This window comes from Rutilus rutilus (assembly GCF_951802725.1).
Source record: "Rutilus rutilus genome assembly, chromosome: 11".
Classification (NCBI taxonomy): Eukaryota; Metazoa; Chordata; class Actinopteri; order Cypriniformes; family Leuciscidae; genus Rutilus; species Rutilus rutilus.
The window spans coordinates 6,777,814-6,800,625 of NC_140216.1; the positions used below are offsets into that span (position 1 = coordinate 6,777,814).

At 36.7% G+C, this 22,812-nt stretch overlaps 1 protein-coding gene across 2 annotated transcripts in view; it reads right to left on the reverse strand.

Annotated features, from left to right (window-relative positions):
* Window positions 1–22,812, reverse strand: part of LOC311299179 (uncharacterized protein) — a 45,552-nt gene that overhangs the window by 16,330 nt on the left and 6,410 nt on the right. For both annotated transcript variants that reach the window (XM_084422609.1, XM_084422610.1), the window contains one exon: window positions 1–22,682. This exon is cut by the window's left edge and continues 16,330 nt beyond it. In XM_084422609.1, the coding sequence (XP_084278735.1) occupies window positions 1–22,682 (22,682 nt within the window). The remainder of the gene's footprint in view (window positions 22,683–22,812) is intronic.

Consider the following 22,812-nt stretch of genomic DNA (forward strand, 5'->3'; position numbering starts at 1 on the left):
TTGGTTCGTTCAGCTTCATTTTGCAGTTCAGTCTTTCTTTGAGCCAGAATATCTTTTTCATCTGTGATCTTTTGTTTCTCAAGGTCAAGCTCTTCTTTCTTGAGTTTAATATCATGTCTCTGTTCCTCCACCTCATCCATAAATTTTTGACTTATTTCTTTGTTCTTTTCAATTGTGTCCTTTTCTAGATCAATCTCTTGTATTTTCTGGTCAAGTGCGGATCTCTCTAGTTGGATTGCCTCTCTCATGTCTTCTTCCATTTTCTGTCTTTGTGTCATTATTTCAGTCCTCATCTTCTCCAGGTCATTTCTTTCCTGTTCAATCATCTTCCTTTCATCATCCATTTTCTTCAGCTCATGATCTATTTCAGTTTTCTCTCTCTCCAATTCAGTTTTTATCTGATCAAGTTCTTCTCTCTCCAACTTTGCTTTTACTCTCAATTCTTCTTCTTTCTCTTTTTCTTTCATAATCTGTTCTTGCAGTGTGTTTAACTGTTGTGTTTTTAGGTTTATATCATGATGTTCCTGCTCAGCTTTAGTCTTTAACTCCTGGATCTCAGCTTTGGAATTTTCTACACATTTTCTTTCTTCGTCCATCTTCTTCTGTTCTGTTATATCCTCTTCTTTCTGTTTTCTGACTTGAGCCTCAAATTCATCAATTCTCTGCTGTAATTGTGACCATTTATTTTTCATTTCTTCTCTCTCTTGTTCTAGAAGGTCTCTGTATTTCATCATCTCTTCTTTTTGTTCATTTATGTCTGTTCTAATTTTTTCCTGATCCTCTTTTTGTCTATTTGTTTCTTCAATGACACTTTCAACTGATTCTTTGTCCTTTTGTAGATGAGCTTCAATTTCCTTCAGTTTTTCTCTTTCCTTCTTTATTTCCTCATCCATGTATTTGATTCGTTCAGCTTCATTTTGCAGTTCAGTCTTTCTTTGAGCCAGAATATATTTTTCATCTGTGATCTTTTGTTTCTCAAGGTCAAGCTCTTCTTTCTTGAGTTTAATATCATGTCTCTGTTCCTCCACCTCATCCATTAATTTTTGACTTATTTCTTTGTTCTTTTCAATTGTGTCCTTTTCTAGATCAATCTCTTGTATTTTCTGGTCAAGTGCTGATCTCTCTAGTTGGATTGCCTCTCTCATGTCTTCTTCCATTTGCTGTCTTTGTGTCATTATTTCTGTCCTCATCTTCTCCAGGTCATTTCTTTCCTGTTCAATCATCTTCCTTTCATCATCCATTTTCTTCAGCTCATGATCTATGTCAGTTTTCTTCCTCTTCAGTTCACTCTTTATCTGGTCAAGTTCTTCTCTCTCCATTTTTGCTTTTACTCTCATTTCTTTCTCTTTCTCTTTTTCTTTCAAAATCTGTTCTTTCAATATGTTTAACTGTTGTGTTTTTAGGTTCACATCATGATGTTCCTGCTCAGCTTTAGTCTTTAGCTCCTGAATCTCGGCTTTGGTCTCTTCTAGACATGTTCTTTCTTCTACCATCTTCTTCTGTTCATTTATATCCTCTTCCTTCTGTTTTCTGACTTGATCCTCAAATTCATCAATTCTCTGCTGTAATTGTGTCCATTTATTTTTAATGTCTTCTCTTTCTTTTTCTAGAAGGTCTCTGCAGTTCTTCAACTCTTGTTTTTGTCCATTTATGTCAGTGCTCATCTTTTCCAGATCCTCTTTTTGTCTCTCTGTTTCTTCATGCTCACTTAATTCTTTTTCCTTTTGTAGACAAGCTTCTATTTCCTTCAGTGTTTCTCTCTTCTTTTTTATTTCCTCATCCATGTATCTGATTTGTTCACTTTCATTTTGCAGTTCAGTCTTTCTTTGAGCCAGAATATCTTTTTCATCAGTGATCTTTTGTCTTTCAAGGCCAAGTTCTTCTTTCTGGAGCTTATTATATTTTCTCTGTTCTTCCACCTCATCCATAAATGTCCGTACAATTTCTTTGCTCTTCTCAATGTCATGTTTTTCTAGATCAATTTCTGATATCTTTTCTTCCATTTGTTTTCTTTGTGTCATTATTTCAGACCTTATCTTCTCCAGATCATTTCTTTCAAGTTCAATCATCTTCCTGTCATCATCCATTTTTTTCTTTTCATGATCTATTTCTGTTTTCTTTCTTTCCAGTTTAGCCTTTATCTGATCAAGTTCCTCTCTCTCCATCTTTGCTTTTACTCTCATCTCTTCCATTTGTGTTTCAAAATCATTCCTCATGTTCTCCAGATTTTTCCTCTCCTCATTCATGGCCCTTAAACTCTCCTCTAGTCTGTGCTGCTGTTGATTCATTTTAGTATTTTCAGTCTGTAACTCATTTTTTATTGCTTCCGTTTCATCTTTTTGTTTTTGTATTTCCTCCTGAAGAACCTCCAGTTCTTTCCACTTCTTCATCATGCCCTCTTTTTCTTTCTCTAATTCATCTCTCTGTCTCAGGAAATCATCCATTGATCTTTTATTCATGTCTTCCTTTTCTCTGTGTTTTGTCATTTGCAGCTTCAGGTCATCTGCTTGTCTCTGTAAAGCTTCTCTTTCTGTTTCAATGTCTTTTTTCTGTTTCAATGTCTCTTTTTCCAGAAGATCTTTCTTGATCTCAATCTTTTGATTTTGCTCTGCTATGTCATCAACAGTCTTTTCCAGTTCACTCTTCTTCCTCTTAGTTTCTTCCATGGTATTGTCACACTGCTCCTTCATTAGTTTAAGGTGGGCTTCCCTTATGTCCAGTTTTTCTCGCTCTCTTCTGATCTCTTCTAAGATGTTTGTCAGATTTTCAGCATCATTCTGCACCTCAGATTTTGTCTTGTAAACCAGTCTTCTCTCCTCTTGCAGTTGTTCTGCTTCAGTTTGGATCTCTTCTTGTTGTTCCACCAGCTTGGCTTTCATGATTTCCAGATCTTTCATTAATTTGTTAGTCATGTTCCTGTTTTCACCAATGCCTTGTTTTTCGCTTTGTATTTCATCTCTCAGTTGTGCAAGTTCTCTTTCCTGTTTTGCATTTGTCCTCATGTCCTCTTCTCTTTGTTGTCTCTGAGCTTCTAGTTCAATCCTTATCTTATCAATTTCACGTCTTTCTTCCTTCATCTCTCTTACACTTTGATCCAGTCTTTGCTGCTGCTCAGTAATATATTTCTCTCTCTGCTCCAGCTCATTCTTCTCCATTATCACGGTTTGTCTCATGGTCTCTGTTTCATAATTTATCCTACTTATATCACCTTTCCATTTCTCAGTTTGTTCTCTCTCAGCGTGAAGCTCTCTCTTAATCTGTTTCAGTCTTTCTCTCTCTTTCTCTAGGTCTTCTAATTGGGATTCAATCTCTTCTTTCCGTTGTTCAGTCCAGATCTGCAGATCATCTTTGTTCTGCTTCATTTCTAACTTTTCATTGTCTATTTCATGTCGGATCTTCTCAAGCAACTCAAAGTCCTTATTAGTTTTCTGTTTATGTAATTCTATATCAACCTGCATCACGTCAAGGGCATGTTGTCTCTTATTGGTTTCCTTAAGAACATTATCTAAATGTTCTTGTTCAGTCTGAAGCTGAGCAGCAATTCCGTCTAATTCCATGTTTCTCCTCTCTACTTCCTCTCCCTTCCTCTGTATTATTAGCTCTTTTTCCTCAAGAGTTTTTTGCTTGTTTTGGATGATTTGCCTTTGTAGTTCAGTTGACTGAATCTGACTATGTATCTCAGCTTGTATTTGTTCAACCTTGTCTCTTTCTTGTTCAAGTTCAGACCTCTGTTGTTCCAGATTTTCTCTCTCTTTCTTGTTTTCCTCCTTGATTTGATCATTCTGTCGCTGCTGGTTGAGTACCTCGGCCTGTCGTTCCTCAGTGTTTAATTTTTCCAAAAGAAGCTTTTTCTTCACGATCTCATTTTCATTCTGCTGGTTCTTTATCTCTGCTCTTAAAACTTCTAGTTTGTTTCTTAGAGTCATTAAGTTATTCTTTTCTTCCTCTGTTTCTTGTTTTTCACGAAGAAGTTCATCCTTCATCTCCTCAAGGGCCAGCCTTTCCTTTTGTGTCTCCTCAATCTGGTCCATCATTTGGTTTTCCAGGTCTTTCTTTTCTTTGTCAATTTTTGTCTTATCCTTTTCGAGAATGGCTTTTGTTTTCTCAATTTCTTGCCTTTGTCTCTCCATCTCCTTCATCATCATATCAAGGTCCCTCATTTTCAATTCAGTCTCTTCAGACAAATATTTAATTTCTTCTCTGTCTTTGTCTATTTGTATTTTCATTTCTAGTATGTCTTTCATTTTGTCTGTCTGTCTCTGTATCTCAGCTTTAGTTTTTTCAAGGTCAGATTTAGCATCTTGAAGGTTTTGATTATCCTTGTCTATTTCTTCTTTTTTTCTGTCCAGCTCAACCCTCGTTTGCGATAATTCTTCCATTTCTTTATCAATCTTTTCTTTGCTACTTTCAATGTACTCTCTATTTTTTTGTAACTCCCTGTGGAGTTTATCAGTTTCTTCCCTCTGTCTCTTTAATTGTCGGATTTCTTCCTCCACTCGTTGCTTTTCCCCCTCAATCTCCATCCAACATTTTTCCTGGTCCTCTTTCTCCTTTTTGATAACATTTTGGATCTCCTCGGATTCTGTCCTTATCTGTTCTAGTGCATTCTTCTCATCTTGTACATTTAATTTTTCATGTTTTAAATTTTGTAATTGCTTCTCCAGATCACTTTTCATGTTTTCAAGATCTTTCTTCTCTTGATCCATCCACTTTTTGCTGATTTCAATCTGCTCTTTTTCTTTCTGTACTTCTTCAATCATCTTTCTGTATTCATTGTGTTCTCTCTTCATTGTTTCACCCATTTCCATTAACTGCAGTCTCTCCTCTTCAATTTCTGCCTCCTTTTTTTCCAGATTGCTTTTAATCTCCAAGATTTCCTTTTTCATGAAAGTTTGCTCTTTGTTTTCAAGCTCACTTTCCTTTCTTTGCAATTCTCTTTGAAGTGTAACCAGTTTCTGTCTTTCTGAATGTACATTTTCCTTCTCTTTGTCAATCTCAACCCTTTCCTTTAGAACGTCCATCTTAATTTGCTCTAGAGCCTCTCTCTGACTTTGAATCTCTTGTTTTGCTATCTCATCTTGTTCTCTCTGCTGTAAGGTTTTTCTTTCCAGGTCCTCTGTTTCCCTCACTAACTCTTCGATCTTAAGCTGCAAATGCGTCTTTTCCATTTCATAATCATCCCTGTCATTTTTTAGTTGTGTCTTGTCATCTTGAACTTCTGCACTCATTATATTGAGATCTTTCTTCATGGTCTCCATTTCTGTGATGTTTTTCTCTATATCTTCTTTTTGCAATTGAAGTTTTAGACTGAGGTCTGTTAACCTATCTCTCTCTCGGTTTGCTTCCTGAATCAGCCTGTCAGAGATCCCTGACTTCTTCTGAAGCTCAGCATGGCCATCTTTAAGCTGATGAGTCTGTTTTCTCACATCTTCTTTCTCTTGTTCAATCAAATCTCTCTCTGTGTTGACCATCTGCTTCATTTCTTCCACTTGCTCTTTTTCTTTGTTCAATTCACTCATTCTCTCTTGTAGTTTATCTTCCATTTTTGTGGCATCATGGAGATTTTCAACTAACTTAGCCCTCTGATTTTCTAGTTCATTCCTCATTTTTTCTAGATTTTCCAGTTCTATCTTATTTGCCTTCATGGCAGCACTCATTTCATGCTTTTGTTGATTGATTTCAGCTTTTTCGTCTTCTAACCGATCCTTCTCCATGATCAAAGCTTGTCTTGAAGATTCATAATCATCTCTCTGTCTTTGTAGTTCCCCTCTGAAGAGCTCAAACTCGTGCTTCTCTTGCCTTAAATTGTCCTTTTCTTTTTCTATATCTTCTCTCTTTCTCAGTATTTTCATATTGATCTTTTCAAGTGTGTCTTTCTTCTTCTCTATTTCTTCAAGGATCCAACCCTTCTCCTCCAACTCATGTTTTTGCTTCTCCAGTATTTGCTGTCTCCTCTTTACCTCAGAAGTAATGCCTTCTAGTTCAGACTTTTTCTTTGCATGCAGTGTTTTCATTTCTTCCATGGTTTGCCTCAGGTTTTGTATATCTCTTTTGAGCTGTTCCAGATGACTCTGGTTTCTCAAGAGTTCCTCAGTGACCCTTTCAAGTTCTTGCTTGTTCTCCCTTGTGTCCATAGCCTTTTCCATTTTGTCTTTAGCTATTTCTACCTCAACCAGCTCTCTCTTGGTCTCCACATCCTTTTCTCTTTTTATCTCATCCTTCAACTGCTCCAGTTCTTCTCTTTCTTTCTGCAGCATTTCTCTCATGCTTTCTTCCTCTTGTTGCTTCTCTACAAGTTCTGCCCTCATCTTCTCCAATTCATTCTTGTCTCTTCTGGTGGTTTCTATCTCTGCTCCAAGGATTCCTAGATTTTCCCGTATTTGTCCAATATCTTGAATGAGCATATGAATCTCAGACTTAAAGTTTTCCTTATCATCTTTCTCTGCCTTACTTTCATCCATCCTGCTCTCCATGTAAACTTTCAGATTTCTCACCATTTCCCTGATTTTCACGACCTCTAAAATCAATCTTTGGATGTCAGCATTGGTATTTTCATCATCTTCTAGATGTGCAGTTCTCTCCACCAATCGTTCAAAATCCTCTCTTGCGCTTTGAACATCATTCCTGAGTATTTCCAGCTCTTGCCTCTCTCTGTTGATTTCCTCTCTGGCCTTTGCTATCTCAGTCTTCATTTGATCTATTTCATCCCTCTTTCTGATCACTTGTCTCATCTTCTGATCCAGATCTTTCTTTTCCAGGACTGTCTCAGACCTTAGGACTTCCAGTTCTCTCTTTTCATGTGTCATTTTCTGAATCTTTTTTTCTAGGTTTTCACTCTGTTGTTGTATTTCCATCAGCTCCACCTCTTTTGTTTTACTCTCCTTTTCAAGTTTTAATATCTCAGACCTCATATTTTCTAGCTCGTCCATCTGATATTTTAAGTCTGCTTTAGTTTTCTCAAGTTCTTTCTGCTGTTGCTGAAGCTCAGCCTTCAACTCTTTCAGTTTGTCTATTTGTCTTTTAACTTCACCCTTCTGACTTTCACTCTCTTCTTGTTGGTCATCCATACTTAATGTTTCCATTTCCTCTCTTAATTCCTCTGAATCTCTCCTCATTCCTTTCTTTTTCCTGGTAATAACTGGTTTATCTGTTCTCTCTCTAGTTGTCTCCTCTAAAATTCTTTCAAGGATCTCCGATTTTTTCTTCATGTCAACCTTTTCTTTCTCCAGCAGTTCATTTTCATCATGAAGTTTTTGCTTCGCCAATGCCATGTCTTGTTTTTGTCTTTCCAAATCAGCTCTGATTTGCTCAAGATCACTTCTCTCTTTGCTCATGCAGTCTTTGCTACTCTTTATTTGCTGTTTCTCTTTTTGTATCTCAATGTTCTGCTGCTCACAAGTTTCTTTCATGTTCTGTTTCATGGCTTCGATTTCCAGCCTCATGTTCTCCAGTTCAGATCTTTCTTTTCTAGCAGCCTTGATTTCATCTTTCATTCTTCTGAGAACCTCTCTAACATGCTCAATTTCCTGGCTCAGCCTTTGCATGTAAGCACTCATTTCTTTTCCATCCTCTGAATCTGCTTCAACAGTAACTTCTCTCTGCATGCTTCTTTCCAGGTCATGTTTTGTTCTCCAAGCCATTTCCCTAGTATTTTCAGCTTCTTGAATAAGCATCTGAATCTTGGTGTTCATATGTTCTCTCTCTTCCATATCTCCACCTCTTTCTTCCATATGAGATTGTACTTCCTTTTCTGCTCTTTGTATCTCAGCTTTCATTTGCTCCATCTCATCCCGCTCTATACTTAAAATGACCCTGTCCATTTCGAGTTTCTCATTTGCACCTTCAATATCAGTCCTAATTTTCTCCAACTCATCTCTTTTTCTTGCTACCTGTCTCATCTTGTGATCAAGATCTTTCCTCTTGCCATCAGTTTCATTCTGAAGAAGCTTCAGTTCTTTCATCTCATGTTTAGTCCTTTGCATCTTGTCCTCTAATTCCTCTTTCTGTTTGAGCATTTCAGCTCTCATACTATTGAGTTCCTCTAAATCTGACTGCCTTTTAGTCTCAAACTCCTCTTTTTGGATTATGATATTTGATTTGATCTTCTCATATTTCTCCGTTTCTCTCTTAAGCTCTCTTAACATTTCATCAATTGCTTCTCTTTCTTTTGCTAACTCAGATTTAATGGCATTGTTTTTGTTTATCTCGTCTTGCAACTTTCCCATTCGTACACTCCATTCCTCTTCTGTCATCTGTAGTTTATTTCGCTGTTCTTGTATTTCTTGCTCTGATTTACCAATCTTTTCAATCATCTCTTCTTTCTGTTTGACTAATTCTGCTTGGATGAGCTCTATTTCTTGATATCTAAGTCTTATGTTTGTCTTGTCCTGTTCAATGACCTCTTCCTTTTTAAGCAGGTTCATTCTGATATCCTCAATATTGTCTCTTTCTTTTTGCAAATGTTCCTCAATACGTTGTGTTGCCTGTCTTTCAACATCCTCTTTAATGCTCTCTATTTCAGGCCTTGCTTCATCTAGTTTAAGCCTACATTTTTCTAGATTATCAGCATAACTTTCCAACTCTTCCTTTTGTTTCTGTATCACAGTATTTGCTTTATCAAGGTCTGTTCTTATCTTGCTCTCTTCAGACTTTTTCTGTACATATTTTTCTCTTTCACTCAGTATCTCTTGCATTGACTTTTCTATATCTTCCGCTTTCATTTGGAGCTCAGCTTTCATTTGCTCTAGTTGAGCTCTTTCATCTTGAATATCTTGTTTTTGGAATTTTATCTCCTCTAATTCTTTATGTAGATTTGATTTATTTCGTTCCATATCATCTTTGTCTTGGTTCAGCTGCTTTCTGCTTTTCTCAGTCAGTGCCTTCTCATCCAAAAGCTCTTGCCTCAGCTGTTCCACATTTTTGATGTCCTTCTTTTGTGTCTCCACCAGGCGCTGCTGCTCTAACAGCTCATCTCTTTCTCTCTCTAGGTCATGTTTTTGTTTTAAGATCTCCATGCTCATTAGATCAAGATTATATCTCTCTTTCTGCAGGTCTGCCCATGTGATCTCACTCTCCTTGGATTGTCTTTTGAAATCTTCCTGGGTTTTCTTCAGATCCATCTTTTCCTTTGTAACCATCTCTTTCTCTACAGCAGCAGATTGTTTCTGTCTTTCTATGTCAGCTTGCATTTTATCCAGGGTGTCAGTTTTCATTTTGGTCTCCTCTGCAAATTGTTGCCTCTCTTTTTCTAATTCTTCTGCAGCCCTCTGCTCTTCTTTCTGAACTTCTAACTTTAATTTCTCAATATCCTCTCTCTTCTTTTGCAGCTCATCTTGCTCATTTTCAAAAGCTTTTCTTTGAATTTGGAGGTCTCTATCCAACTCAGCTCTCTTTTGTTTCAGATTCTCCATATCAGCATTTTCTTTTTTCATTTTGTTTTTCATGTCATCCATTTCTTTTCGTTTATTTTGCAGTTCTGCTCTCATTTGATCTAGTTCATTCTCTTTGTGTTGTATTCTTTCCCTCTCATCTTCAAAATGGGCTATTTGTCTCAAGTTATCTGTATTCACCTGCTTAAGAATATCTTTCTCTCTCTTAAAGTCTGTTCTTTGTCTATCTAGTTCTTCCCTGGTTTGGCTTATCTCTGTCTTGGTTTTCTCCAGTTCAAATTTTTCCTCTTGAAGCAAGTCTTTGGCAGACTGAATTTCTTTTCTTTGCTTCTCTGTCTCATCCAAGAGCTCTTTCATTAGTTGGTTGTCTGTAGGAAGAGCACTGGTGTCTGATTGTCTTTTATATTGAACTACCATATCCTTCTCCCTCTGTCTTTCATTGTTTGTCTTCTCAGATCGTTTCTCCAAGTCTTCAGCTTGACTTTGAAGGTCAATTTTCATCTTCTCTAGTTCTTCTTTCTTACATTCAATGGTTTGTTTCTCAACTTTGAGATTATTTAATTCTCTCTCCATATCCATTTTCTGTCTCTCCATTTGATCCAAATCTTTGGTCAGCAGCTCTCTGTCTTTTTCAACCAGATCTTTTTCCTCAAGTAACTTGAGTCTCAGTTGTTCATATGTCTCTTTCTCTGTCTTTAGACTGACCATATCCCTCTCCATATTTCTCTTCTGTGCCATCATTTCCACTCTTTCTCTTTCTAAGTTGGTCATTTCTGTCTTTGTGAATTCCATTAGATCATCAACCTCTCGCTGTAATTGATCAATGTCAGTTTGTCTCTGGTCCAGCTGATTCATTTCCATCATGATTATGTTCCTCATTTCATCCATTTCATGTTGTTGTTTTAAAATTACTTGCTGCAGCTGTGCAAATTCACTTTCTCTGTGAGAAAGACTTTCATTCTCATTTTCAATGGTCTTCACTTGTTTTGAGATGTTCACCCTCATTTCTTCAAGAGTGCCCCTCTCTCTCTGCATTTCTGCTATTGTCATCTCATTTTTTTCCTGCTGTTCTGCAAGATGTTTGTTGGCTTTAGCGATTTCTGTTTTGATTTTCTCTAAACTAGACTTCTCCAATTCAAATTCATTTGCTTGCTTTTCATCAACATTCATTAATTTTTGTTGCAGATCTTCCATGTCTCTCTTCAGCAGTTGTCTGTCATTTTCCAGTAATTCCTTTTCAGTCAATACTGCCTTCATTTGGATCTCATTATCTTCAGACTTCTTTTTCAGTTCAGTCATCATGTCCTGTTTTTCCCTGATCATTGCAGCTCTTTCACCGTCAATGTCTCTCTTTTCCTTTTCTATTTCACTTTGTTGTTTATGAATCTCTTCTTGCAGTCGCTCTAGTTCATCTTGTTTGAGTCTTATTTTCTCTTTTTCTTTTTCAATATCATCTGTTTGTTTGGAGATGTTCACTCTCATTTGCTCAAGATTGTATTTCTCTCTTTGTAGATCTGCCAATGTAGACTCATTTGCAACTTTCATTTCATCCATGATCTCATTCTTTCTCCTTGTATCTTCAGAGAGATTAATAATATCTTCTCTCTCTTTTTGAAGTACTTCAGCCATCTTTTCCAAACCCTGTCTATCATTTTCTGTTTCTTCTTTTAGCTTTCTGATATCATCAGCTTCTCTTTGCAGCTCATTCTTCATCTGTTCTAACTTGTTCTTCTCATCTTCATACGCTTGTTTCTGAAGTATCATAATCTTTAAGTCTTCATCCAAATTCTTTCTGCTTTGGTCTACATCATCTCTTTCTTTGTCCATTTGCCGTTTCTGTTCTTCCATCTCTTCTTTATCTTTATCTAGTTGTCTTTTCTCATTCTTCATTATTTCCATAAACTCATTCAGTTGTGTCTGTTGTTTGTCAAGCTCAGATTGTCTCAGGTCAAGCTGACTTCTGTCCTTCATTATAATGTGTCTGTCATTGTGTATTTCCTGTTTCAGATTCTGAATTTCAGTTTGCATCTGCTCGAATTCATGTTGTTGTTGTCTGATTTGTTCCTTTTGATGTTTAATGTCATGCGTTTGTCTTGTGATGTTCTCATTCATCTCATCTAGAGTGTCTCTCTCTTTTTGTATCTCTGTCAGTTTGATTCTTTGCTTTTCTCTTTGTTTTTCAAGATCTCCCTTGGCTCTTGAATGTTCACTTATTGTTTTCTCCAGATCATGTTTTTCCTTCTCAAGCATGTCTCTATCAGATTGAATGGCTTTAGTTTTCTTTTCAATATCTGTCTTAATTTCATCCAAGACCATGTCTTTTATTTTTGTCTCCTCGATGAGATTGTTGATTTGTTCTCTCTCTTTCTGGAGTTGAGCGGTCATTTCCTCCAGCCTTTGTTTTTCATGTTGTGTCTCTAGTTTGATTTTCTCAATCTCATTTGCTTGTCTTTGCAGGTCAGTTTTCATCTGTTTAATCAATTCTTTCTCGTTCTCAAAATCTTCTCTCTCATGTTTCAGACTCTCTGAATCTCTATCTACATTCATTATTTTTTGTTGGAGATCTTCCATGTCTCTCTTCAGCAGTTGTCTGTCATTTTCCAGTAATACTTTTTCAGTCAATACTGCCTTCGTTTGGATCTCAATATCTTCAGACTTCTTTTTCAGTTCAATCATCATGTCCTGTTTTTCCCTGATCATTGCAGCTCTTTCACCGTCAATGTCTCTCTTTTCCTTTTCCATTTCACTTTGTTGTTTATAAATCCCTTCGTGCAGTCGCTCTAGTTCATCTTGTTTGAGTCTTATTTTCTCTTTTTCTCTTTCAATATCATCTGTTTGTTTGGAGATGTTCACTCTCATTTGCTCAAGATTGTATTTCTCTCTTTGTAGATCTGCCAATGTAGACTCATTTGCAACTTTGCTTTCATCCATGATCTCATTATTTCTCCTTATATCTTCAGAGAGATTTATAATATCTTCTCTCTCTTTCTGAAGTACTTCAGCCATCTTTTCCAAACCCTGTCTATCATTTTCTGTTTCTTCTTTGAGCTTTCTGATGTCATCAGCTTCTCTTTGTTGCTCAATCTTCATCTGTTCTAACCTGTTCTTCTCATCTTCATACACTTGTTTCTGAAGTATCATCACCTTTAAGTCTTCTTCCAAATTCTTTCTGCTTTGGTCTACATCATCTCTTTCTTTCTCCATTTGTCTTTTCTGTTCTTCCATCTCTTCTTTATCTTTATCTAGTTGTCTTCTCTCATTCTTCATTATTTCCATAAACTCATTCACCTGTGTCTGTTGTTTGTCAAGCTCAGATTGTCTCAGGTCAAGCTGACTTCGGTCCTTCATTATAATGTGTCTGTCATTGTCTATTTCCTTTTTCAGATTCTGAATTTCAGTTTGCATCTGCTCGAATTCATGTTGTTGTTGTCTGATTTGTTCCTTTTGATGTTTAATGTCATGCATTTGTGTTGTGATGTTCTCATTCATCTCATCTAGGGTGTCTCTCTCTTTCTGGAGTTGAGTGGTCATTGCCTCCAGCCTTTGTCTTCCATGTTGTGTCTCTAGTTTGATCTTCTCAATCTCATGTGCTTCTCGTTGCAGGTCAGTTTTCATCTCTTTCATTGATTCTTTTTCATTCTCAAAAGATTCCCTCTCAAGTTTCAAACTCTCTGAATCTCTATCTACATTCATTATTTTTTGTTGCAGATCTTCCATGTCTCTTTTCAACAGTTTCCTATCATTATCCAATAATTCCTTTTCAGTCAATACTGCCTTCATTTGGATCTCAATATCTTCAGTCTTCTTTTTCAGTTCTGTTGTCATGTCCTGTTTTTCCCTGATCATTACAGCTCTTTCACCTCCAATGTCGCTCTTTTCCTTTTCTATTTCACTTTGTTGTTTATGAATCTCTTCTTGCAGTCGCTCTAGTTCATCTTGTTTGAGTCTTATTTTCTCTTTTTCTTTTTCAATATCATCTGTTTGTTTGGAGATGTTCACTCTCATTTGCTCAAGATTGTATTTCTCTCTTTGTAGATCTGCCAATGTAGACTCATTTGCAACTGTCATTTCATCCATAATCTCATTCTTTCTCCTTATATCTTCAGAGAGATGAACAATATCTTCTCTCTCTTTCTGAAGTACTTCAGCCATCTTTTCCAAAGCCTGTCTATCATTTTCAGTTTCTTCTTTGAGCTTTCTGATATCATCAGCTTCTCTTTGCAGCTCATTCTTCATCTGTTCTAACTTGTTCTTCTCATCTTCATACACTTGTTTCTGAAGTATCATAATCTTTAAGTCTTCTTCCAAATTCTTTCTGCTTTGGTCTTCATCATCTCTTTCTTTGTCCATTTGCCGTTTCTGTTCTTCCATCTCTTCTTTATCTTTATCTTGTTGTCGTCTCTCATTCCTCGTTATTTCCATAAACTCATTCAGTTGTGTCTGTTGTTTGTCAAGCTCAGATTGTCTCAGGTCAAGCTGACTTCTGTCCTTCATTATAATGTGTCTGTCATTGTCTATTTCCTGTTTCAGAGTCTGAATTTCAGTTTGCATCTGCTCGAATTCATGTTGTTTTTGTCTGATTTTTTCCTTTTGATGTTTAATGTCATGAATTTGTATTGTGATGTTCTCGTTCATCTCATCTAGGGTGTCTCTCTCTTTCTGGAGTTGAGCGGTCATTTCCTCCAGCCTTTGTCTTTCATGTTGTGTCTCTAGTTTGATTTTCTCAATCTCATTTGCTTGTCTTTGCAGGTCAGTTTTCATCTGTTTAATCGATTCTTTGTCATTCTCAAAATCTTCTCTCTCATGTTTCAGACTCTCTGAATCTCTATCTACATTCATTATTTTTTGTTGCAGATCTTCCATGTCTCTCTTCAGCAGTTGTCTGTCATTGTCCAGTAATTCCTTTTCAGTCAATACTGCCTTCATTTGGATCTCAATATCTTCAGTCTTCTTTTTCAGTTCAGTCATCATGTCCTGTTTTTCCCTGATCATTGCAGCTCCAATGTCGCTCTTTTCCTTTTCCATCTCACTTTGTTGTTTATAAATCTCTTCTTGCAGTCGCTCTAGTTCATCTTGTTTGAGTCTTATTTTCTCTTTTTCTTTTTCAATATCATCTGTTTGTTTGGAGATGTTCACTCTCATTTGCTCAAGATTGTATTTCTCTCTTTGTAGATCTGCCAATGTAGACTCAGTTGCAACTTTCATTTCATCCGTGATCTCATTCTTTCTCCTTATATCTTCAGAGAGATTAATAATATCTTCTCTATCTTTCTGAAGTACTTCAGCCATCTTTTCCAAACCCTGTCTATCATTTTCTGTTTCTTCTTTGAGCTTTCTGATGTCATCAGCTTCTCTTTGCAGCTCATTTTTCATCTGTTCTAACTTGTTCTTCTCATCTTCATACACTTGTTTCTGAAGTATCATCATCTTTAAGTCTTCTTCCAAATTCTTTCTGCTTTGGTCTACATCATCTCTTTCTTTCTCCATTTGTCTTTTCTGTTCTTCCATCTCTTCTTTATCTTTATCTAGTTGTCGTCTCTCATTCTTCATTATTTCCATAAACTCATTCAGTTGTGTCTGTTGTTTGTCAAGCTCAGATTGTCTCAGGTCAAGCTGACTTCGGTCCTTCATTATAATGTGTCTGTCATTGTCTATTTCCTGTTTCAGGGTCTGAATTTCAGTTTGCATCTGCTCGAATTCATGTTGTTGTTGTCTGATTTGTTCCTTTTGATGTTTAATGTCATGCGTTTGTCTTGTGATGTTCTCATTCATCTCATCTAGGGTGTCTCTCTCTTTCTGGAGTTGAGTGGTCATTTCCTCTAGCCTTTGTCTTTCATGTTGTGTCTCTAGTTTGATCTTCTCAATCTCATGTGCTTCTCGTTGCAGGTCAGTTTTCATCTCTTTCATTGATTCTTTTTCATTCTCAAAAGATTCTCTCTCAAGTTTCAGACTTTCCGAATCTCTATCTACATTCATTATTTTGTGTTGGAGAGCTTCCATGTCTCTCTTCAGCAGTTGTCTGTCATTGTCCAGTAATTCCTTTTCAGTCAATACTGCCTTCATTTGGATCTCATTATCTTCAGACTTCTTTTTCAGTTCAGTCATCATGTCCTGTTTTTCCCTGATCATTGCAGCTCTTTCACCTCCAATGTCGCTCTTTTCCTTTTCTATTTCACTTTGTTGTTTATGAATCTCTTCTTGCAGTTGCTCTAGGTCATCTTGTTTGAGTCTTATTTTCTCTTTTTCTTTTTCAATACCATCTGTTTCTTTGGAGATGTTCACTCTCATTTGCTCAAGATTGTATTTCTCTCTTTGTAGATCTGCCAATGTAGACTCATTTGCAACTTTCATTTCATCCGTGATCTCATTCTTTCTCCTTGTATCTTCAGAGAGATTAATAATATCTTCTCTCTCTTTCTGAAGTACTTCAGCCATCTTTTCCAAAGCCTGTCTATCATTTTTTGTTTCTTCCTTGAGCTTTCTGATGTCATCAGCTTCTCTTTGCAGCTCATTCTTCATCTGTTCTAACCTGTTCTTCTCATCTTCATACACTTGTTTCTGAAATATCATCATCTTTAAGTCTTCTTCCAAATTCTTTCTGCTTTGGTCTACATCATCTCTTTCTTTCTCCATTTGTCTTTTCTGTTCTTCCATCTCTTCTTTATCTTTATCTAGTTGTCTTCTCTCATTCTTCATTATTTCCATAAACTCATTCACCTGTGTCTGTTGTTTGTCAAGCTCAGATTGTCTCAGGTCAAGCTGACTTCGGTCCTTCATTATAATGTGTCTGTCATTGTCTATTTCCTGTTTCAGATTCAGAATTTCAGTTTGCATCTGCTCGAATTCATGTTGTTGTTGTCTGATTTGTTCCTTTTGATGTTTTGTGATGTTCTCGTTCATCTCATCTATGGTTTCTCTCTCTTTCTGGAGTTGAGTGGTCATTGCCTCCAGCCTTTGTCTTCCATGTTGTGTCTCTAGTTTGATCTTCTCAATCTCATGTGCTTCTCGTTGCAGGTCAGTTTTTATCTGTTTCATCAATTCTTTCTCATTCTCAAAAGATTCTCTCTCAAGTTTCAGACTCTCTGAATCTCTATCTACATTCATTCTTTTTTGTTGCAGCTCTTCCATGTCTCTCTTCAGCAGTTGTCTGTCATTGTCCAGTAATTCCTTTTCAGTCAATACTGCCTTCGTTTGGATCTCAATATCTTCAGTCTTCTTTTTCAGTTCAGTCATCATGTCCTGTTTTTCCCTGATCATTGCAGCTCTTTCACCATCAATATCACTCTTTTCCATTTCACTTTTTTGTTTAAGAATCTCTTCTTGCAGTCGCTCTAGTTCATCTTGTTTGAGTCTTATTTTCTCTTTTTCTTTTTCAATATCATCTGTTTGTTTTGAGATATTCACTCTCATTTGCTCAAGATTGGTTTTCTCTCTTTGTAGATCTGCCAACGTAGACTCATTTGCAATTTTCATTTCATCCATGATCTCATTCTTTCTCCTTGTATCTTCAGCAAGATGAACAATATCTTTTCTGTCTTTTTGAAGTTCTTCAGCCATCTTTTCCAAACCCTGTCTTTCATTTTGTGTTTCTTCTTTTATCTTTCTGATGGCATTAGCTTCTATTTGCAGCTCTATCTTCATCTGTTGTACATCCTTCTTCTCATCCTGAATAGCTTGTTTTTGATATCTGAGCTCTTTTATCTCTCTCTCTAAAGCTTCTTTTTTTTCATCCACCTCAGCCTCGTATGTTTTCAACATTTGGGTCCTTTCCTCAACTAATTCTCTTCCATTATTCAGTTCCACCTTAAAGAACTCAAGTTCGATCTCCATTTGGTGTTTTTGTGCTATCATTTCAGACTTCTCTTTCTCAAGATTAGCCTTTTCTTCTGTCGCAAAATCAATGAATTCGTTTACTTTTCTCTGTCTTTGATCTATTTCAATTCTCTTTTCTTCAAGTCTATCTTTTTCCATTGTGAGAGCTTTCCTTGTGGCTTCCATTTCATCTTGCTGTCTATAAATCAGAGCTTGGATTTGATCAAGTTCAATCCCTCTCAGTCTCATTTGTTCCTTCTCATTTACAATGTCATCCTGTTGCTCTGAAATATTGTCTCTCAGTAGAAGAAGCATGTCTCTTTCTGTCTGTATTTCTGCAAGTGTGATCTTGTTCTTTTCTCTTTCTTCAGCAAGAGGGTTTTCAAGATCCTCCTTCGCAGTTGCTATATCTGTCACAGTTTTCTTCAGCTCAAACAAAGCCATTTCCTGCTTCTGTTTATTAGACTCATTTGCTTTCCTTTGCCTTTCTATTTCCCGATCCCTGTTTTCTAAACCCACTTTTTGCTTTTCAAGTTCCTTAGCAAGGATGTCAACATTGTCTCTATCTTTCTTAAGTTGGGTTGTTGCTTCCTCAAGCTTTTGTCTTTCATTTTGTGTCTCTAGTTTTATCCTTTCAATATTTTCAGCTTCTCTTTTTAGCTCAGCTTTCATCTGCTCAACTTTGTCCTTCTCATCCTCAAGCATTTGTTTCTGAAGTTTGTTATTTTCCAAGTCTTTAACTACATCAAGCTTTGTTTGTTCCAAATCATCCATTTCTGTTTTTATCCTTTTTCTGCTGTTGTCAATTCCCTCCTTTTCATCATACACCTCCTTTCTTAGCAGCTCCAACTTTTCACTTTCCTTTTTCAGTTCTTCCCTCAAATTTACCTCCACTTGCTGTTTTTGATTCATTATTTCTGCTCTTTCCCTCTTAATATCATACCTCTCATTTTCTAGATCATCTCTATGTTTTGATATGTTCATTCTCAAGTGCTCAAGAACATCCTTCTCTTTCTGTATCTCAGCCAATGTTATCGTATTTAGTCTTTTCTGAGATTCAAGTTGTTTCTCAAGATCTTCCTTGGCTCTGTCTATCTCTGTCTTAGTTTTCTCCAGGTCAAACTTTTCCTTTTCAAAAGTGTCTCTATCAGATTTAAATGTTTGTTTTTCTTTTCTTAGACTTTCTTCCTCCTCTCTGATCCTGGCAACAGAAGTCTCTATATCCTCCTTTTCTTTTTGAAGTTTGATTGCCATTTCCTCAGTGTTCTGCCTTAGTTTTGCAATATTTTCAGTTTCTTGTTGGAGCTCAGCTTTCATCAAATGCAAGTCCTGCTTTTCTTTGCCAATCGTTTGCTTATGATCGTTTAAGGTCTTAAACTCCTCAGCCAAGATGGTTCTCTTCTCTTTCATATCCTCTAGATCTCTGTTCAGTATTTTCCTGCTATTTTCAATAGATTCTTTTTCTCTGAGAACTTTTTGTTTCATCAGCTCTACTGTTTCACTTTCCCTCTTCAGTTCTATATGCATGTTATTCACTCTTAATCTTTCCTCCATTATATCAGTCCTCTCTTTCTTGATTGTGTCCATCACATCATCTAATTCTCTCTTTTGCTTTTCCATTTCAACCTGTCTTTCAATGAGCTGACTCTTCTCTTTGATGATAATATCCTGAATCTCTTCTGTTTCTTTCTGTTGTGCATAAAATTTTGTCATACGTATATGAAGTTCATTTTCCTGGTGTCTTAAACTGTCTTTCTGTTTTTTAATTTCATGTTCCTCTTGTGAGATGTTCATCTTCATTTGCTCAAGAGAATTTCTCTGCATATCCATCTCTGACATATCAATATTGTTCTTTTTTCTCATTTCAGCAAGATCTTCTTTTGCTCTAGCTATCTCTGTTTTGCTCTTCTCCACTTCAGACTTCTGCTTTTCTATCATATCTTTTTCGGTCTCAATGGCTTGCTTTTGTTTTTCAAGCTCAAGGCGCATCCTCTCCAGAGTGTCTTTCCTGTCATTTTCCTCATGTTGAATTCGGTCTGCCATATCTTTTATACTCTGTTTTTCATCCATCACCTCTTTCTTCATTCTCTCAATATTTTCAGTTTCTCTCTGAAGCTCAGCTCTCACTTGCTGTATCTCTTTCTCAAAGCATTGCCTCTTAAACTGAAAGTTTTCAAATTCTCTTTGCAGTTTTGCTTTATCTTTTTCCATGTCTTCCTTATCAATTTCCAAAGATTTCATGTGGCTTTCAAATAATTCCTTTTGTTCAGTTATTGTTTTATTTTGGAGCTCCACATTTTCATAGTTTGTCCTCAATTCTTCTCTCAAATTCTCTATTTCCTGTCTCGCTTCATCCAGATCTGCCATTTCTCTATATCTTGCAGTCTTTACATATTCCATTTTTCCTTGTGAAACGTCCCATTGTTGTTCTTGTTCAGCTTGTATCTGCTCAACTTGCACCTTTTCCATCCTTAAACTGCTCTTCAACTCATCCATTTGTTTTTGTTTGTATTCAATCTCTGCTTCTTTTTGCTTTAGTTCATTTTCTCTCAGCCTTAAATATTCTTTATCACTTTCCACAATGCACCTTTCTTTTGAGGTGGTTTCACTCATCTGCGTAAGATTTTCTCTTTCTTTCAGTATCTCTGCCAGTCTTATAATGTTCTGTTCTTTTTGCTGAGCAAATTCGTCTTTGAGATCTCTGAGCCTAGACTTTTCCTGTTCTAGTGCCTCTCTCTCAGAATCAACCTCTTGCTTCTCTTTTTCAATCTCCATTTGCATCTCATCCAGAGCTTTTGACCTTTTTTCAATCTCTTCAACTACACTATCAGTGCATCGTCTTTCTTTTTGAATTTGAGCTTTCATGTCTTTTACATTTTGCATGTCATTTTGAACAGCCTGTCTTAGATTTTCAATGGCACCTGCTTCTTTTTGCAGATCAGCCTTCATGTCCTTATATATCTCAAATGCTTTTGCCTGCTTTTCTATATCAGCTTGCATTTGGTCCAGGTCCTCTCTCTTTCTTTTTGTCTCCTCTGCGAGACTCACAATGGCATCTCTCTCTTTCTGGAGCTGTGCTGTAATGTCTATAAGTGTCTGTCTTTCAGCTAGTGTATCTTGTCTTAGCTTCTCAGTATCTTCAGCTACTGTTTGCAGCACAGATTTAATCTGTTCTAACTTGTGTTGTTCGCCTGCAATACCCTGTCTTTGCAGTTGTATTTCCTCTCTCTGTCTTTCCAAATCGATTTTCTTTTGCTCCAGATCTTCTGTATCTCTCATTAAAGTTATTCTGCAGTCCTCAATAAGTCGCTTCTCATTTACTACCTCTTCTTTCACAAGCGCTACCATTTCAAGTTCCCTGTTTAATGCATTTGTCATGTTGCTCTCCATCTGCTGCTTCTGTTCCATTATAGCCACCCTCTCTCTGTCAAGATTGTCTTTTTCATTTTGTGTGAACTGTATGATATCATCCACCTGTTTTAGCTTTTCGGCTATTTCATCTTGGCTTTTCTGAAGTTGACTTTTTTGCATGAAAACTATATTCTGGTTATCCTGCATGTCTTTTTGTTGTCTGTTAAAATCATCCTGCATTTGCTGCAGTTCGATTTCTCTTTTCTTTATTTTCTCCTTCTCATTCTCAATATCATCTTTTTGTTGAGAAACAAGTTCATTCATCCTCTCAAGGGTGTCTCTCTCCACTTTGATCTCCTTCAATGTCAGCTCATTCTCCTCTCTCAGGTTTTCTAGAGCTTTCTTTTCTCCCGCTACCTCTGCTTGTATTTGTTGCATGTCACACATTTTCTTTTCTAGTTCCTCCCTGTCTTTTTTAAGCTGCACTGTCAATTTCTCCATATTCTGTCTTTCTTCTTGCACGTCCTGTTTTACCCTCTCAATACCACCAGATTCTCTTTGCAGCTCAAACTTCATGCTCTGTAATGTTCTCTTTTCATCCTCTATCATTTTTCTTTGAGCTTCTATGTCCTCTAGTTCTCTAGCAAAAGTGTCTTTTAGATCAGCCTCCATCGTTTGCTTTTGTTTTTCTATATCCTGTCTAATGTGATTAAGGACATCTCTCGCTTTTTCTAATTCTGTTCTTATCATGTCTTCTTTTTCTCTGCTTTCTGCTAGCTCAGCCTGCAGGTCATCCCATCCTTTCTGTATTTCTGGCTTTGTGTTTTCCAGCTCATCTTTTGTTCGTTCCAGCTCCTGTTTTTGCAGCTCTAATTGTAACTCCATGTCTGCTGTGGTTCTTGTTGCAGTTTGCAGTGAGGTTTCTTTGAGCGAAAGTTCATCCTCGCTCAATTTTATTTCCGCCAGTGGTCTCTCTATTGTACTTTTTTGTGCAAGTATGTCTTCTTTGAAATACTCCAGAGCTTGTCGCTCTTTATCCAGCTCCTCCTTGGCCAGGATAATATTTCGTCTTTCTTCCTGCATGTCCTGGTTTAGTCTCTCAATATCACCAGATTCTCTTTGCAGCTCAAACTTCATGCTCTGTAATGTTCTCTTTTCGTCCTCTATCATTTTTCTTTGAGCTTCTATGTCCTCTAATTCTCTAGCAAAAGTGTCTTTTAGATCAGCCTCCATCGTTTGCTTTTGTTTTTCTATATCCTGTCTAATGTGATTAAGGACATCTCTCGCTTTTTCTAATTCTGTTCTTATCATGTCTTCTTTTTCTCTGCTTTCTGCTAGCTCAGCCTGCAGGTCATCCCATCCTTTCTGTATTTCTGGCTTTGTGTTTTCCAGCTCATCTTTTGTTCGTTCCAGCTCCTGTTTTTGCAGCTCTAATTGTAACTCCATGTCTGCTGTGGTTTTTGTCGTAGTTTGCATTGTGGTTTCTTTGAGTGAAAGTTCATCCTCGCTCAATTTTATTTCTGCCACTTGTCTCTCCATTGTACTTTTTTGTGCAAGCAAGTCTTCTTTGAAAAACTCTAGAGCTTGTCGCTCTTTATCCAGCTCTTCCATGGTCAGGATAATCTCATCATTTCTTGTGTCATCCATCACATCAGTTTGAACTTGAACATCAATTTGTTGAATCTCCATCAATCTTTTTATTTCCAATTCATTTTTCTCTCTTTGTAGATTTATTTCCATATTGTCCAGTTCTTGTTTTCGTTGATTCAGCTGCTGCTTCTCTTTACATATTGTATCTAAACCTCTTTGGTTTTCTTCTCTCTCTGATTGCAGCAGTCTTTCCCTATTTTGTAGACTCACTTTTTTCTTTTCCATCTCTTTTTCCTCCTCTTGCAGTCTGGACATCCTCTCTTCAGCTTCATTTTTCACTGTTTGCACATCCTCCTTTGCCTTCAGTAGTTCCTGTTTCTCTTTTATAATTATGTCTTTATAATGTTCCAGTTTTTGTCTTTCTTTCTGAATTTCACTTACACTGAGTTCAAAGTCTTCTGTCATAAATCTTTCAATGGCACCTGGTTCTTCTGTTTTTGAACACTCTGGGCTCTCAGTTGCAATGATGACTTGTTGAACCTGGAATAAAAGCTCCTTGTTTGCGTTTGCATCTCTTTGTTCTAATATTCTTTAGATATACAGTATACAGTTATGCTAGGTACAGTTCAAAATATTTTTCAGAATACTTTGGTAAAATTAAATGTAAAAT